The sequence below is a fragment of the Hakea prostrata genome, chromosome 6, assembly GCF_041222555.1.
Source record: "Hakea prostrata isolate BN-2017 chromosome 6, UWA_Hpros_2, whole genome shotgun sequence".
Classification (NCBI taxonomy): Eukaryota; Viridiplantae; Streptophyta; class Magnoliopsida; order Proteales; family Proteaceae; genus Hakea; species Hakea prostrata.
This window is the reverse complement of record NC_142605.1, coordinates 39027067-39044970: the sequence shown is the minus strand read 5'-3', so window position 1 is coordinate 39044970 and position 17904 is coordinate 39027067. Positions and strand designations below refer to the sequence as shown.

Sequence of the window (17904 nt, the reverse complement as noted above, 5' to 3'; positions counted from 1 at the left end):
CCATGGACCAGAAGTTTGGGCCGTTTGGGTGAACCAACCCCCATCCCATTTTCTGATTAGGGGCAAAATTGGAAATTCGGATTTTTAAACCCTATTTATGTTTTATCTCATCCGTAAACGCATTTTTGGAGGCTAGAAAGAGGCGGAGGCTTTGGAGAAAAGGAAAAACGAAATAGAGGAGCGATTTCCATTCTTCCGAAGGTGTCTGTGATCCGAATCTTCGCAAAATCACTAGGAAATGTTAGTTTTCTTTAACCCTTCTCTTTAATCATAGTTGGCGAGAGTTTATCTTGTCTTTTTCGTGGAGATCTTGAAAGGGAAGGTTGTTAGGTATCTTGGATGCTTTCCTTTCTTGTGTTAATGTCCCTTCTTAGTTTGTGGGAGTAATTTTTCTTCTCTTTTTTTGAGGGATCTATGGAAAGGAATAATCATAGGTATCATACAAGCTTATCTTTTCTTATATTAATGTTTCCCTTGAGTTTGGGAGTAATGGTTTATTCCCTTGCAAACGATTTTAGAATTTGACTCCCTGGGTCACCCACGGGTGATTTATGAGAGCCAAATTTGGGGCTTTTTGAGAGGGGTCAAAGTTAATAAAATTGAAGGTACCCGTAGGATCCTTTTGTTTCCAATTAGACTTTCCCAAAGTTTTGCTTCATTATAAAATTCGAATTGGTGGCAAATTAGTGACCATTCACTAGTGACCCTTTTTAACCTAGTTTTCAGATTTGGGTTTTCGTGGGAAGATTTTAGGATATCCTTTGAAATTCAAATTGGCACTAATTTGTGATAATTATTTCTTTTGCATAAATAGGTTAATATATCCTTAATCACTAATTTGTGGGAGTGGATTCTTGGATTTGGAGGAAGAACAAAGTAAAAGGTGAGGAATATACTTAACTTTATATTACATATGTAATGATGTTAGTTACTTTTCATTATTGATATCTTGTATTGCTTTAGTATTATTTTGTGGTTATTTTATGTCTTTTGTTAAACATGAATTGCTATAATTTATGTTTATTATTACTTCTGATGTTGCTCCTTGCTTTGAAATCTATTATTGTTGTTATGAAATGGAATGTGATTGTATGAGAGGAGAAATATTATTATTTTTTCTACCTTGTATTTTCTACTAGGGTTGTGGGTTCACCCATTGCCCTAGTGACATTATATGATTGCTTATATTGTGGTTGGGAATGGGGAATGCCATTTTGACATTTCTGCCATAGGATACTAGAGGAGGCGGTATGGGACGCATTCCTATGGTGCCCTTGGCTCTTTCCCGATTACTGATTTATATATTTAAGGCATGTCTAGAAGTGTTTGGTTAGGTGACCTCATGAGTACTACTATCCTTTCGGCAGGGGTATTGAAGCCAGTTAACCCGTGATGTTAGTGGCTGGGTCCTGTGTGTCAAGCAGGCCCACTGTCATCATGAGATGGTAGGGTTGCATATAATAGACAAGGGCTCATGGAGTTCAAGACCGGTGAAATGACCCGTGAGAGGACATGGAGAGTATCCTGTCCATTATATGTGGATGACCATAGGGTGAGGGGTCAACGTAGTCCGAGTTGGTTGGTGCCATAGGATACGTTGACTCTAGGTGGGAAAGTATCGAACCAACATGGCACTAGGCATGAGGGGAGATATTGGATACTGAATCGAGTTGGTTGGTGCCATAGGGGAAGTATCTATACCACATGTAGTACGAGACCGTATGACTTTGCATTGGCCTAAGATTATCCTTGACACGCACCAGATCTTATACCAATGGTGATGTGAGAGAGTGGTGACCTAATCCCCAACCATGGCTTGACAAGACTTTACACAACAACCGCGGAGAACCCAACAGATGTGCATCAGAGTCGTGAGGGAAGAGTGATGAGATTGCCCAAAGAAGACTGGTGTATGACTTAATGCGTGTCTACCATAGAGACTTCATGATAGAGTTAGGAGCATAATCATTCATATATCATATCATTGTCATTAATTTCATTATCGATATTTATGTTATATGTGTGGTGTGGAATATTAAGAATGAATGTGTGATATGATGTTGAGTTGACCTCACTGAGTTCTGTTGAACTCATTCCTTTTATATGTCTTTTTCTATTAGATTATACTGCAGGTTATGAGGACTTATTCCAAATGGAGGATTCGTTGCTAGTATATCTTCTTGAAGGAGTGACCGAAGAAGAAGTGGATGCACCTGGAGCTTCATGCCAGTATCAAGATTATTCTTTTGGGTGGGATTCCATTAGAGAACTAGTCTAGTTTAGTTTTCCGCTGCGTTGAAAATTACTCTCTTTTCTTTTCAAAACTCTGATGTTATATTTTTATTTTGAAGTAATGGATGATTGTAACCATTATTTCGGTTTTGATAACTTAGTATGATAAACTTGATTTATTCTTGTCCATTTAATTATGCTATATCATGTTTTGTATGGATCTGTCACTGAACCTAGATCTTGCGGTGTATCACCCCCACGGGCATTCGGGTATGACCGGATCCGGCTGGGTGGGGTGTGACAGAATGAACATCCAAAAGATGCCATCGGAGCATGGTTCAATGTGTTCGCGATATATAACCGACATAGGGCAATATATCACCATATCGCTGATGGGTGACATGAATCCCCCACCCGAAATGACATAAGCAATAAATCGACGATATATCGCCGTCGGCGGATATTTCGTCAATAGTCAATTTATCGGCGATATATCGCTAAATTCACTATATTTAGCAGAATTTCGTTTAGTTTTTCATTAATTTTTCATTATATTTTTGCCAAAAGTGACGTAGGAGTGGGACCCTGTGTCCATCGACAATAGAATGTGAAGCATGAGCCATACTCAACATAATTGTGTAATGAATTGTAGACTTTAATACTTCTCTTCGCTAGTTGTGTACTTGTGTTCTCTTAGCATGTTTACATTATTTTATATGAGTTCTATAGACTTCCAGTTTTGCCAGCATATAGTCGAGTATATCGCAATCAGGAACTTTAGATTAAGTGATGTTTTAGGCTAAACTAATGCTCTAAGTGTGTTTATTGGCTTCAAATTAGGCTACATAACAAAATTGAAGCCAAAACGACTTTAAATACCTCATGAAACCGGTAGTCGAATTTTCATCAATACCCTACCAAAAGTCGCCGACATGTTGACAAAATGTCGTCGTGTCGCTGGTGTCGACAGGTATTGACACACAACATTTTGCCTACATGTCAAACCTTGCATCGGAGATGTTACTTCTCGAGAGACAATTGGAAGACAGTTGGAGCCTGGATCAATATGCGTCAAAGCATTAAATTTGGCATTTAATGTTTTGCTCCACTACCTTGAGTACTTAACGTCAATCACCAAGATATTTATCCCTATTAATTACACGTCAAATCAATGGAGGCTAGGTGTATTGCACTTTTAGCTTCTTCAAGAATATTTGAGTTGTGGCTTCTTCAACAAATTAGGCATTAAAGTCAATCTTGGCTCTTCATTTGACAAATGCTAATTTGAGGGAGTAGAATAATCTTCTCCATGAAGACATTATGGATCCTAAGGATAAAGGTATATGATGAAAAAAAAAAAAAAAGAGTAGGTGAGAAAACAACGACAATTAATCTCATGCAATAACTCCTAGTATTGATTGCTCTTTGAGTTTTAACTCTTTACTACGATAAATTCTGTTAACCGGAATCTGACTAGATCGTTTGAGGTAATTTCACATCCACAGAGGCGGCCTATTCTTACAGTTCATTTCAATCTTATAGTTCAGATAATCTTTGAACCAATTCAGGACTAGTGCAGATTCAGGAGAAATAATTAGGCATAAAGATAATTACAATATAGTCTATCCAAGTATTACTTAGGCACTAGATGATATTTCAACACTAGGTCGTTTGTGTGTTTGGGAGCTTTGGGAAGCTTGAATTCATGAGATCTTTAACAAACAGAGAGTGGATGACCCCACGTGGGGGTCCTGGATCTTCCATACTAAATAATCAAGTTGATGAAGCGTCTAGATTGAATACATCATGTGGATCCCACCTCTATACTACTTTAGTGGTTGGTGGTCAATCTTAAATTTGAAATTCAAACTTTTAATACACAAAATTGAGAGTCAATCACTGCATTGGACTGAAGTTCTTCTTTATGTATAGCCCCGCCCAAGGCCATAGCCCATAGAATCTGGATCCTCACCCCGTCGGGGTAAGCACAGAGTGCTCCCCGACGGGTTCCCAACCACACAAAACAGTGGGGCCCACGGATGAAATGTTAAACTTTTTGCTTTTGTTTTTTCCAAAAAATGTTTTTTTACTGTGGGCTCCACTGTTTTGTGTGGTCGGAAACCATCTGAATTTAAGGGAATACCATTGCACCAGAAATTTAGAATTTGGATGCGCCTTTTAACGATCACTCTTTCATCCGAAAAAAGAAAAAGAAATAAAAAAAAGAGCCTTTGTGGTGGAGAATTGAGTTTGTGGTGGAGAATGAAAACCTCCCATGCGCACGTGCGCACAGAAAGGCACGCACTTTGTCTTTGTGGGGCCGGGCCGCGCCAGCCAGGACGCTTAGTCCGAAGAGCTTACAAAGTTACAAAGGGCAAGAGAAAAGAAGAGCAAGAGGCCGACACTCGTCCAAAGGCAAAAAAGCGCATGATCCATTTGCGCTAACTGCCTAACCAAAAATCAGCCACTACAGAGCTGCCATTTGGCACCACCCACTGATGCACCATCCCCATCTCTGTCCAGCGCAGGTACCTTTCCTTCGTTACCAGCCTCAAATTTAGGCCCCAACCTCGTTTTCTCTTACAAAATTTTTAAATTTCAACAAAAAGGGGAAAGGGAAAAATTTTGTGGCTCATAATGCTTCTCGGTCCTCTCCTCTTGCTTCTCTGGAAGTCTCTCTGGTATTAGCCTATTAGGTCTCCCCAATACGCGAAGCTCTCCTCTTCTCTTCTCTGTTTCTCTCACTCTGCACTCTGCACTCTGCACTCCGCTTCTGCTCGCTTCACTTGCATCTTTTCCACAAATATGTCTATGTTATTCTGATTTCGTAACATTAACCACAAGCTCTTTTTGGCTCTCGTCTCCAATGACTTGAGTAGTCCAAGAGGTCTGAGAAACGGCTGTTTCAGATTGCGATGGCGGCTTCCCAAGGTAAGGTATCTGATTCTAATTAGCTACTTGTAATTTTCTCCTCGAGATTCTTAAACGGAGTTCAATTCATCGACTGATACTGCCTTCTTCTAAGGATCGCCCTTTTGATTTCTGATTCAGTTTCTTTTCGGCGTTCTCCCGGTTCGTTTTGATGAGGATCCTCACAAAGGAATTTTCTTTTAGAGGATTGGTTACAGTTGTTTCAAATTCAGAGAAGCTTCTCTACCACTGTGGACTCTGAAAACAATTGAAAAAAAAAAAAAAAAGAAGAAGAAAGGGATTTCTTTTCTGGTTTCGCTTCTTTCAATGGATTGCTATTGGTGTCGTTTTTCTTATTGTACTTACTCTTCTTAGGCGTAGACATGGTACCCTATCGGGGTCTTTTCTTCGTCTCTCTCTCCGTTTTTGCAGTAGGATTAAGTAATGATGTTTTCTGACGTTCAAGCGATTTCCTTCTTTCGAGAGAGATGGGCGGAGGAGACTGTACCATGATTACTTCCTTTTTCCTATTGAGTATTTGAAGCAGCAACACGCTGCCAACGTCCACTAATGGATGCAGACTCTTCCGGCGAAGAATTGATAATAAGGGTGATTGCCGTATCTTGCCTTTTCACCTGACTCGCCTTAATTACCATCCACCATGAAAATTAACTTCTTATTTTTTCTGAGCAGACCAGAAAACCATATACTATAACTAAGCAACGTGAAAGATGGACAGAGGAGGAACATGACAGATTTTTAGAAGCTCTGAAGTTGTATGGCCGAGCTTGGCAGCGCATAGAAGGTTAAATTTGCTCAACTTTATGTTCCACTTCTACTTAGTTGGGTATGATGTTGAAAGTTTTGTTCAGATTAACCCTGCATATAGCTACGGAACGCTTAGTTGTGTGTTGTAATGATGTGACTATGATCCTTCTTACTTATTCAATTGTTTTATATGTCTATTTGTTTTTCTTTCTGTTGTTTTAAGCTTCAGATTTCAATAGTTGTCTGCTTTCTGTTTGGTTGGGAATGACTCAGTGAATACTGGTTGTTTTCATATTTATCTTACTTAGAGATATGTTCCTTCTCTTCTCTTTTTATTTATGTGTTGTGCAGAGCACATTGGAACAAAGACTGCCGTGCAGATTCGAAGTCATGCACAAAAGTTCTTCTCAAAGGTCTGTTTATAGGTCCCACAATTATGTTTGTATAGGAATATTATCTCTCTGCTTCAAGTTAACTAGATTTACTAATTACCAACCTAGTGGTCCAAAATTGTTGCTTCAATGTGCATCCTTTGATAAGTGCTGGATTTTTGAGTAGTTTTTGCTTGATTATATTCAGTTGATAAATTCATTGAACAAAGTTTTGGACAATTTAATTACAATGAACTTGACTCAGTGTTGTTTAGCCTTTTGTTTGCAAATCTCCTCCAAATAACCTTACAGTAGCTCACTACCCTAACTTAATTCTGAATATGAGGGGTCCTGGGTAAATAAATGGATTAGGAGATAAATCTCACACTTGCATACATGTCATAAGATTGTGAACTGCCAGAATGTGCGTAATTGGTCCAGTTTATTTCCTGGGACCAATGTGTCAAGTCTTGGTTCCAAACTTTGTTTAAACCAATTTTACCTTGCTCTAGATCAAAATTTATTTAGAGTTTCCATATTCCAATTTGTTTCTGAGATAAATTGAAGGTAACTTTTCTTTTCTGTGTTCTCTCTAATCATTTGATCCTATTCCTATATTCTTTCCTATCTTACCTAAATCTTGACCTTTCTCGTTATTCTTAGGCAACCTCCTTTATTCATTATTCTGCTTGATGTGACCAATCCAACTCATATTTAGAATTAGTAGAAAATGCTACATTTATGGATTTTTTTCACTACTTAAGTTCTTTTGTGGTGTTTGTATGTTTTTGATATCTTCAATAGAATTTTTTGTCCCTTTCTCTTTAATAGATACGTTGGTCTGATAGAACTTTTAGACATTCTTAGGGGCTTTGCAGGGCCATTGACAATATTGTTTTCATCTTATAGGATTATTCCACTAACTTATAAATTGTAAGCTTCAGCATCTAACTTAGTTCTGCACAATAACTGGCAACCAAGAAAGTTGCCAGCAAAGTTTGACTGCATGTTTTTGTTGACTTGTTTTTTTAGTTGATATCAGAATTCTTTTCTTATAATGATTTCTTTGGTTCTGCACAAGATATTTGCTTGCTTTTCTACCCATGGTTCTCATTTCTAGAACAATTTTCTCTCTTTCTGTTAGTGGTTTTCATTTTCAGTTTTAGGGATATAACAACTAAAAGACGGATTTTTTTTGGGGTTTGGGGGGGAGGGGTTGTATCCAGTTTACAAGGCTCCCAGAAACTGCAAGGAGAGTCAACCTTTGCAGTCTTGCACCCATTTTGCAGAGAGACTGATCCCAAATCGAATCCATGATTGACAGGTCACTGAGCAACCTTACTATTGTGCCAAGATCTGACTCACTGTGAATGGTTTTCATTTCAGTTAACGGACTATAACAATACACTTAGAGAATTCAGACTGGTGATACATCATAGCTGCATGAACCAATGCCTTTTTTCAGTTTATGATGTTCGCATCAAATACATGAAACTTAGGACACAAAGAAAGCTAGATATGGGTTTAGTTAAGAAAAGTTTTAAAATGCATCTCTAGAAGATTTGGAGTAGCATGATTTGATGTCGCCATATCATGTAACCATAGTTGTCAAGGTGTCACCTGGGTGACTGCCTTGATTTCTAGTGCCCCGTTGTGCCTAGGTGAGTGTTTTGGTAGCCTCAGTCACCCATGCAGGGATTTTGGTCATCTAAGCAGACATTTGGTTGCCTTATGTCCAGGCTTCTTTTGATGCTTGGGTGGTCTAGACACTGACAACTATAATCTTATTTTATTACAGTGAGTGGTTTCATTTTCAATACTCTGATGAAATAGGCTGGGAGTGGAATCATAACAAATTTATTCAATTCTATATTCGGAGGTTAAATTTTTGTGGTAAGGAAACTTATCCATTTACCAACCAAAACAAATGCACTGCATAACAAGGCAAATCAATTGAATTCGCTCAGCCAGTTCTGTATTCTGAGGTTATACTTTTGTGGTAAGAAAATGAATACTTTTTAAATGAATTTACTTCATTCAGCAACCGGAAAAAAAAATAGAAACAAATAAGCACATTGCATTAGAAGACAAATCAGTTGCATTCTAGTTAGAAGTACTGGTAACTTACTGGAATGGACATCTATGCACAATTAGGAAGGCAATAGGTTATTGTTCCACAAACCCCCCTCCCCCTTTCCGGTTGTTGCATCTTATTTTTTTTCCTGTTTTTTATTTGGTGAATTTGGGGGTTTACATCTATAACAGTTGAAGAGGCATTTTATGAGCTAGGTGTTAGAGTTGGTTCTGACCCAAGTTGGTTCAGGGAGTACCAGAAGGACACAAATTTGTTGCATGCATAAATAGCCCCAGGGTTCTATCAGTAATATTGTACTGAAGTTGATTGCTGAATCCAGTAGCCAAGCGAGATCTTTCACTGAAAGCTTGGTTTCAAACTTTGGGAACTACGTAACAGACAAATATAGTAATAAGGGAGGCCATAATGGAGTTGAAATATGGGGTAGGGTGATAAGAAGCCAGCTAAACTTGCAGCCTAGTAAAGGGGCAGAAAATTATTATTGTTATTATTATTTTTTTTTTTGGGGGGGGGGGAGGGGAGGGGGAGTGTGGGTTGTTCCCTGTTGGGGGTATGACTTGTACTAGTGAGGGTATTTGCTAAATAAGGTACTGAAATTAAAGTTGATAGTAGGAAGTTACCGATTTCAGAGATTTAATCTGATTGCAGCAAGTTAGCAGGAAGGAACCAGGATTGGCATCAAGCTATAATGGCTTTAAGCACATTAGAACTGGGAGTGGGGGCAGAATAGGAAAACTCAGAAGAATATGAAGATCATCTGGTCAGAGTCTATCTTTAAACTCTATCAATGCAGAAAGTTTGAATGGACAGCCGCAGCGAGGCTTTTGATATTTAAAAGAGGAAATATTATAGAGGCGCCAACGCTATGCTGTTCATGCTTTCCGGACTTTGACCGCATGTTTGAGGAATACTTATGCAAAGTGTGCATCATATTGCTTTCTACAGCGAGAAGCTAGTGATGCCAAACAAAAGCTGCTCGATTCTGTGACCTTAAGATCCATGCTGTTCTTGAAGTGTTATGACACTGGACACACTACCTTACAGGTAAAGACTTCATTCTTTACATTGTTCCTGAAGTACTCAAGGAATTTCACTCACAGAAATCAATCAGCAGCCACCATGCAAAACGGCTTGCTTGCTTACATGAATTTATGTTCCCCATGAAGTAGGAGGCCGGAAAGGAGAACACTGTGGCTGATGCACTGAGCCAAAAAGTACTTACTCTTGATGCTTTCTAAGCAGATACACTTAAAATTGATAAGGATTTCGGCGTAATTTATGAAGGGACACGGTAGGGCAGATAGCACCACGATGTTAGTTATGTATTAATGATACTTTGGGACTAGCTTATTTACTTATTGTCTTACGATGTATTATTGCATTTTACTTTTCACTTCTCTTGGGAGTTACATGTAGTTCCATTTATTATGTTAGTGAAGTAATATATGCATGGTAGAGATCATTTTCCCCATCACACAACAGTCAACCATAATCTCGCTGCTTCTTCTTTTTCGTTTCTACTCCTAACTCTATTCTTAGTCTCTTACAATCTATAACTTCCAACTTGTTATCCAAGCATACTTCAGTGGTTTGAGAATTGAGTTACTTGTTTTCATTTTTATCGTTTTCATGGAACTCTATTTAACAAAAGGGACTCCAAGGAAAGGGCTATTATGTGAATTGTTGAAGGCATCTTCCAAGGAGCATATATGAAGACCATGGAGACATTAAGAGAAGATCTCACCTGAAGAAACATAAACTGGGACCTCAAATCAAACAAAAGCAGACAAGTTTCAGAATTGGTAATTGACCACATTATTACCTAACAGAACTTGACCCCCTTCACTGCTATCCAGTTTAACTACAGAAATCCCTAATTTCCCCATCTCAGATTCTCATAAGAAAACCTTGAAGTTTACCCAGTCTGAACAAACCACCTAAATTGACGTCAATTTTAACCAATTACTTCCAATACTTTCCTAAGTATTTTAAACCCGAAGTCTTAACTGATAGATTCTCCTACTGTTAGTTGACATAACCTACCATCATGCCCCAGGCCTTAACAACTCTAACCTAATTTTGGCCTAAAAGCTCTTGACCGGTTTGGCTAGCTGCTCCTTGAACATCTTGTTTATTGGCTTTCTAGTCCTTAGAGAGTCATTTGAGGTGTTTCAGTCATGTCCAATGACTGCCCAGGATGTACTAGTTGGGAGGAGTGATCCAATTATGACCTCTAGTGGAGCTTCGAGAAAATTGATTAAAGTGGCATGGCCACGTTCAATGGAAACTTTTAAATGCCTCTGTACAGAGAAGTTATCTACCAGATAGAAGGAATTCAAATTACTAGGGCAGACCTAAGATAACCTTAGGAGAAGTGGTGAGAAAGGATATGCATGGCTTAGGCCTTGTATCTAGTATGACCTCAAATAGAGCAGATTGAAGGCAAGGATCCATGTACCACCTCCATTTAATTGGGACAAGGTTTCTTCTTGCTTTTGAATAGAGCTGAATGAGGTCAAAGATAAATATGTTCAACTCCTTTTGATTGGACTTTGATGATGTGATGTGACTCTCTGTTTCACACTCCTATTTGAGACCAGAGCATGATGTCGGAATGTTACAAGTGGTTGACATTATGACTGGTGTTCTAGTATATTGTGTTTTATGCCCCACCCCCATTATTTATATTGCTTTTGCCTCTTTTAGGATGCTTTAGCTGCCCCATCAACTGCATGTTTATTGAACTCCTTCGTTTCAAAATTTCTTTGGAAAGCTTGTCTGAGGCTTTTGCCTCTTGTCTTCCTCCAACATCTTTGTGTGTTTGTTATGTTCCATGTTAACAAATCCTTTCAGAATGAGTTTTATCCCAAGGTTCTCAAATGCCTCTCTGTTGGGTATTCCTCTGCTACAAAAGGCTTTAAATGCTACCATCCTTCCTCCTGGCATCTTTTCTGCGTAGTTGTAACATTTCTTGAATCTGTGCACTTCTTTGCTCTGAAACGAATCCTCTTCAAGGGGAGAATAGTAGGAGCGAAAAGTTTGGTGATATTCCCTGTTTTCCTCTTTTGCTTGCCATTGATAAACACAAAGAAGTAGATACAGTTGATATTGGAGATCAATTGGATGGTGGTTCCGGTAATCAGAAGTAGCTAATCGTGTACGAAGGAAGTGAAAACAGAAGACAATCTGCCAAAAGCAAGTTTGGCCTTTCCTATTCAGTGTGTCAATCTGTTTCTGAGATTTCTATACAAATTTGGAAGGGTGTCCAGCATTGCACACACATTTTGATTTATGAGAGGCTTTGTCTTTGCCGTCAATCATGGTATGCTCTTCCATATGTGAATCAAGTGTGATTGGGATTCAGTCAATACCTTTTGGTGGGAAGCCTGGGTGCCATTATTCTCCTTGTTAAGATGCTGTTCTGCCTGTTTATTTTTTGGTGATTCAATTTTTTGATATTCTTTCAACCTAAGTTCTTTTTTCTGATATTCTGTCCAGATTTGTTCTTTCCACTCATCAATCCTATTCTGTTTAGTATGAATATTTTCTGAAGTGCTAATTTCGCTTCTGATTTTAAACCTTGTATTGATACTGCACTCTTCTGGTCCAGTGTTCAATTGGTCAATCTGTTGAGTATTTGACAGAGTCGTACTTCAACTGGGATTACTGTTAAAGACCTGTATGTGGAAATAATTAGATAAGTTATTTCTGATCTGTTGAACCTGAATTTGACAGCATTTATTGATTCCAATTCTGATTTCATATACCTTCTATTGAAACTGCATCCTTCCCCATTCCGTTTTCAATTTGTGAATCTGTTGAGTATTTAACCTACACTCCCACCTCAAGTAGGATTACCATTGAAGACCAGAATTTGGAAATGATTAGGTCTGTTTTCCTTTGATAGCATCTACTGATATGTTACTTGTCTATAGTATTTGGTATCTGATCATAATTTGAGTACTATTTTGTCAGCTTTGCAGTATGCAAGTCCTAGTAGTGCCGTAGTACAATAATTCCTCAATAAAATCAGATTTGTCCTTTGGATTAAGCTGAACTTTTCTGCTATATTTAGTGCCCCTATAAAAGTAACTCTATCAGACTTGTAGCCAGATCTGAGCATTTGATTCTGCTGCATGTGTTTTTTTTTCAAAATCTGGCTGTTTGTCGCTCTGATTTTGCTATTGGTTTAACCCTTAATCAGGAACTACAGTAAGGAATTCTAGAGTTATTTTTGTTATTTTTATAAGTAAAGTATTGGGCACCTTATTATCTAGATACACACGTAGCATCAACTACAAACTAGGATTGTCATAAAATACTGCAAAGCAGTCAAATCTTGAATATATAGAGTAATATTATATTTCCTAATTTTGTCTAGATCCTTCTTATTCTATTAACTTTTGTTAATTTCACACTGCAAGTTACAGTTACGCTTCTTTGTTAGTTTAGACTCTATTTGATTCCAGAAAATTTCACTTCAAAGATGTTTCTGGGAGGCTACATGTATGCTAGCACCCCATATATCGATCTCTCTCTTCTGCCCTTTGAAATGATTTCCCTACCCATCAAAGGGAGGAAGAGAGAGATTCATGGTGTGTGCTGGCTTACACAGCCTTTTTCCAGATTTGCCCTGAACCAAAAGACTCTTCCCACCTTTTTTGTGTGTGTCCCGTCTCCAAACACCATTTGGATCCGTGCTCTTGCGTCAATCTGGCACAGGTGTAGACGTCCCCAAGCCTTTGAGACTAAGAGCTGTTGGCACACCTCTTCCTTTTGAGGTTCCTCTATTGCTGCACAATGGAGAATTTACCGTTTGGTGCGTGATTTACTCATATCTGGATGGAGTGAAACCTTTGTAGATGAACTACCAAATCCATATCTCAAGACCAGATTTGGAAGGCCATCTGCAGGGACGTATGCTCCACACTCTCTCTTGTTGTTCCTAACCTCAAAGAACAGATACATTTTGTTGACTCCTCTAAGCAAATCCAGCATAGCTTGGATCTCCCCCCCCCTTTTTTTCATTTTCTCTTTTTCTCTCCCCACGTATCTCTCCCTTTTGGGCTGCTTAAGATATACTTTAATTCACCCAAAAAAACTCTAGTACATTTACCAAATTATTATGTAAGATAACTGAAAGAGTCCTATTCAAATGTCTTTAAGCACTTGAACATAAATTTACTGTAATATGAAGGGAGGCGCTGCGAGGAAGTTTTAGTAAATTCATTGGATTTGTTTAGGACATGTCAGTATAAGTAAGCAGTCTGAAATGGTGTGGACTTTTCACATCTGCATTCTCCCAGCCAACAAATGACCTGCGCTTGTGGTTCTTAGCAGATTATTATTATTTTAACTTGCTGCCTTTTGAACTAAATACCCTTCCAAAATCAAATACAGGCCTCCCGTTTTAACAGGTGCTTGTTTTATTTCAGGTGGAAAAAGAGTCTCTTGTCAAAGGCATACCAGTCGGACAAGCTCTTAACATAGAGATACCACCTCCACGACCTAAAAGGAAGCCAAGCAATCCATATCCTCGAAAGACCAGCACAGGGGCTCCTCAGTCTTCTTTTGTCAAGGATGGGAAACTGTTAACACCAGCTTCACATCTGCATGCCGGTAAACCACCACTGGAGTCAGAGAATGACCTACCATTGGAGGTATCCGTCTAATCGTTGAACATTGTGATTATGCTCCAAGTTTCCTTCTGTTAATTTCTTGTTCTTTTCTTTTATGCTGTCAGAAATCTGCTAGAGAAAAAGAAACTCTAAATGAGGACAATTGTTCAGAAGTCCTCACTCTGTTCCATGAAGTTCCCTGCACTTCCTACTCTTCTGTAAGCAAAAACTGCATTCTAGAATCAGCTGCACTTAAAAGTTCGTCTCACTCAAGAGGATTTGTACCCTCAGTTAAAGATAAAAATGACCAGGGTACACCGGATGTATCCCATCTCACTGTCAAGACCAAAGTGAATAAGAAATTGGACAGAACCAATGCCAACTATACAGAAACGAATAATGGTGTAATTGAAACTCTGAACTTGGGGCCATCCAGCCCAAGTTCTCATGATGAACTGTTCCAAGAAGCAACAACAGACGAACCAAAGAACCCTGAAATGCTTGGCCCATTCTCTACAGAGGAGATTGAGACAAATCAGAATTTCCCAAGACATGATACTCTGCAATTTGTGGGTGGAATCTCAGGAACGAACATGCAGACTCTGGGTCCTGATATGGCATGCCCTACATCTGTCATGCACCAAGTTGGGGGAGCTCATGGAAACCCAAGTCTGTTCACAAATTCTACCACTTCTACAAGTAGTGAACACCATACAAACATGTCAAGGCCTTCTGTTCACCAACCATTGCCAACTTTTCTTCCTCCTTTCACTCCTGTGTGCAACAGTCAAGAAACTTATGGAACCTTTCTTAACTTTTCTGCTACTTTTTCTAGTCTTATTGTATCTACTCTACTGCAAAACCCGGCTGCCCATGCTGCAGCAAGCGTGGCTGCTTCAGTCTGGCCCTGCACTAATATGGAAGCTCGGGCAGATTCTTCACCTGGTACTCTCGGAAGTCTTCCGTTCGGACATATCAGCGCACCTCCTAGTATGGCAGCAGTTGCTGCTGCCACTGTTGCAGCTGCATCTGCATGGTGGGCAGCCCATGGGCTGTTGCCATTCTGCCCTCCTCTTCACAATGGCTTTAATTGTGTTTCTTCTGTTCCCACTGAAATTTACTCAACAGATACTGGTCAACCCACAGTACTTAACAACGATAAAAAGGAGATCCCTTCTCAGGATCCACCTTGGGAAGATCAACAACTGGATCCTGAATTTTCTGAGTCCGTGAAAAGAGACTCAGCATTCAAATCTCCACCTGCCTCATTATCAGATTCTGAGAGTGGAGGTACGAGGTCAAACAGCAATGAACTGATGAAGGGTCAGATGCAGAAGCCTGTGCAGGCTCCTGGCTTCCACGACTCCAACAAGGCTAATGCAAGAAAACAGGTTGACCGTTCCTCATGTGGGTCCAACACAGCTTCCAGCAGTGAAGTAGAGACAGATGCATTAGAGAAGAATGAGAATGAGAAGGGTGATGAAGAATCAAAAGAAATGGATTTAAGTCCATCTGTTGAACTAAATAATCGTCGTAATAGAAGTGCCAGTAACTTGAATGAGTCTTGGAAGGAGGTCTCAGAAGAGGTAATTAGACAATTTCCTTTAGACACTGATTCCTGATTTATATTGTCTTGAATGTTATAGTCAAATTGATCTCAACTTTTGTCAGGGTCGGCTTGCCTTTCAAGCACTCTTCTCTAGAGAAGTACTGCCACAGAGCTTTACAACTCAATATAATGCTCTGAGGAGTAATGAGCATCTAAGGTGGAGTTCCATAGACGGAAATGAGAAAGGCGAAGAAGACAGATTGCAACTAGACCTAAGCAGTAAAACATGGGGTACTCATCTAGATCATCCAGGAGTGGAGAAAGATGAACCAGCAAGAAGCAGAAACAACCCTGAAGTGGGACTGCTTATGACGGGGCTTGGACACACAAGGCTCAAAGCTCGTCGAGCGGGATTTAAACCATATAAAAGGTGTTCAGTTGAAGCCAAGGAAGAGAAGGTGGCTAGTGGTAGTGGCCAAGGAGAAGAGAAAGGTCCCAAGAGGATATGTTTGGGAGGGGAAGCTTCAACTTGATAGTGGACGCGATGACACAGCAAAGGAACCTTTGCTTGTTGCATGTAGTTCTTGGTTTGCCCCGCAGTTCTTAGTTTATATTCAAGTTGTGAAATAAACAAAACTTGTCTTATCATTATATATGTGTACTCTATGCATTCAAAATATTAGAAAATATTAGAGTGAAGAGCTACCTGTGGTCCACGTGCATATTGCCATGCGATCCTCATTCATCGGCGGCTATCAGGTATGATTGAATTGACATTCGGTGGCAAATCAACAACTCTTTAAAATGATAAAATCGCTTTAAAATGTTTGACCCTGAGGGCTTCCTAATCATTCTAACATTGAGACCAGGTGTTTCTTGCTTACCCAAAAAAAGTGTTTCTTCAAGGGCTATCTCCTTTTTTTTTATCTTCTTCCTACTGCGGAAGCATACATAATCTGGAACTGGGAGGCAGGGGCTCATTGATCCCTTTCTTGACAGGCAATTTATAAAAGAAACATACTGCGGTCTGATGAAACTCTGGTTCCCCAAAACTGATCAAAGAGCTATGCAGTTGTGTATGTATCCCTTGTAGGATCAGAAATGATTTGGAAGAAATTAAAAAGATAGAAGAAAAGGAGACACGATTGAGATTTTAATCGGGTAACTACTGAGTTTATATTTATTTTTCCTTGGGTAAAGAGTAATGAATGGCCTCTGCATTGCACTAACTTGGGAAGGGTCATTCTGATATTGATAGAAACAGAGGGAGACTTTGGAGAGAGAAGAAGAAGAAAGGGATGAGATAGAGACGAAAGAGAGCAGTTTTGTTAAGGTTTAAAGTATCGTATCGTATCGATTAGGTGATTTTAAGAGACGTATCATCCTGTATCGTATCGAGTATTGTATCGCTTTTGGCTAATATATTTTAGTGTAATTCAATAGAGAAATTTATCTCGTATCTATTGGATCAAATATAGACACGTATTAACTAGTATCGTAAAATATTTTAAATCTTGAGTTTTGTATTTAATTTCTAGTTAAACTTTCTATTACTTTCTGTCCTCTTATATAGTGACAGCTTCGTTAAAAAACGAAGTCAACAAAAGAGAAAATTGTAGAATGCAAATCAGTAAATATCCTGAACACCCAATTATATTTTTCCCATCCTAAGTTCCTAACTAATTTGTCTGATAGTCCTTTTAGGTGGGTTGGCATGCGCATGCTTCTAGTAGATTGCCTTGTGATATTTCCCACTGCACCTTCCCTTGCTTTCTGGCTGGCATATCTTTTCTAAGTGGCACCGCTGTGATTGTTGTGGCATCCAAGTCATCCCCAAGTGGTGGTATCATCACCGAGCGCTGGAAAACAAACCTTGTCCTCTAAGGTTTAGACGGGGAATTGCTATTGTAGGTCTGAAAAATCCACCCGGTTGGCCAACACCTGTGTGATTGTCTTCCTTGCCCTGCGAATTATTCGATGCTGCAATATTGCAACAGGCTGGGGGGTTTTCAAAAGGTATGCCTGGAAGGGGACTTGTGATGTTGTTCGGGGCTTGAGTATCGAAACATGGAAGACTGGGTGAATCTGGGAGTCTGAGGGAAGCTCCAATCAGTATGCCACTTTCCCAATCCGCTCCACAATCCTGAATGGTCCATAGAAGATAGAACCTCGATCTCGGTTAGCATGTGATGCATTTGACGAGGTATAGAAACCTGACTAGAACCCTTCTCCCACTTGAAATTCCTTCTCTCTTCAATCCTTGTCACTCTGTTGTTTCATTCGCGCCTGAGCCTTGGCAAAGTTTTTCTTGAGTGTTGCTAGAGTTGTGCAGTGTCAGGGTCCCACGGTCCTTTGAGTTCT

The 17904-nt window shown here is 39.4% G+C and overlaps 1 protein-coding gene across 3 annotated transcripts; it reads left to right on the top strand.

Moving 5' to 3' along the window:
* The first annotated feature begins 4853 nt into the window (after positions 1 to 4853).
* Positions 4854 to 16242, top strand: LOC149013982 (protein LATE ELONGATED HYPOCOTYL-like). Of its 3 annotated transcripts, none has more exons than XM_089158041.1 (7): positions 4854 to 5163; positions 5518 to 5751; positions 5836 to 5947; positions 6262 to 6323; positions 13812 to 14036; positions 14120 to 15580; positions 15666 to 16242. In XM_089158041.1, exons 2-7 carry the CDS (start codon positions 5713 to 5715, stop codon positions 16074 to 16076), a joined length of 2310 nt encoding a protein of 769 aa, XP_089014167.1. In that variant the 5' UTR covers positions 4854 to 5163; positions 5518 to 5712; the 3' UTR covers positions 16077 to 16242. The 3 variants fall into 3 exon arrangements, with proteins under 3 accessions (XP_089014167.1, XP_089014165.1, XP_089014166.1); XM_089158039.1 differs by having other exon boundaries at positions 5284 to 5751; XM_089158040.1 differs by having other exon boundaries at positions 4854 to 5168; positions 5284 to 5751.
* Positions 16243 to 17904: the final 1662 nt, after the last annotated feature.

Excerpts from the sequence above, each read along its gene's own strand:
- LOC149013982 (XM_089158041.1), top strand. The coding sequence starts at position 5,713 with ATGGATGCAGACTCTTCCGGCGAAGAATTGATAATAAGG. Across the intron at positions 6,324-13,811 it reads CACAAAAGTTCTTCTCAAAG|GTGGAAAAAGAGTCTCTTGT; the intron begins GTCTGTTTATAG and ends GTTTTATTTCAG. Across the intron at positions 14,037-14,119 it reads AGAATGACCTACCATTGGAG|AAATCTGCTAGAGAAAAAGA; the intron begins GTATCCGTCTAA and ends TTATGCTGTCAG.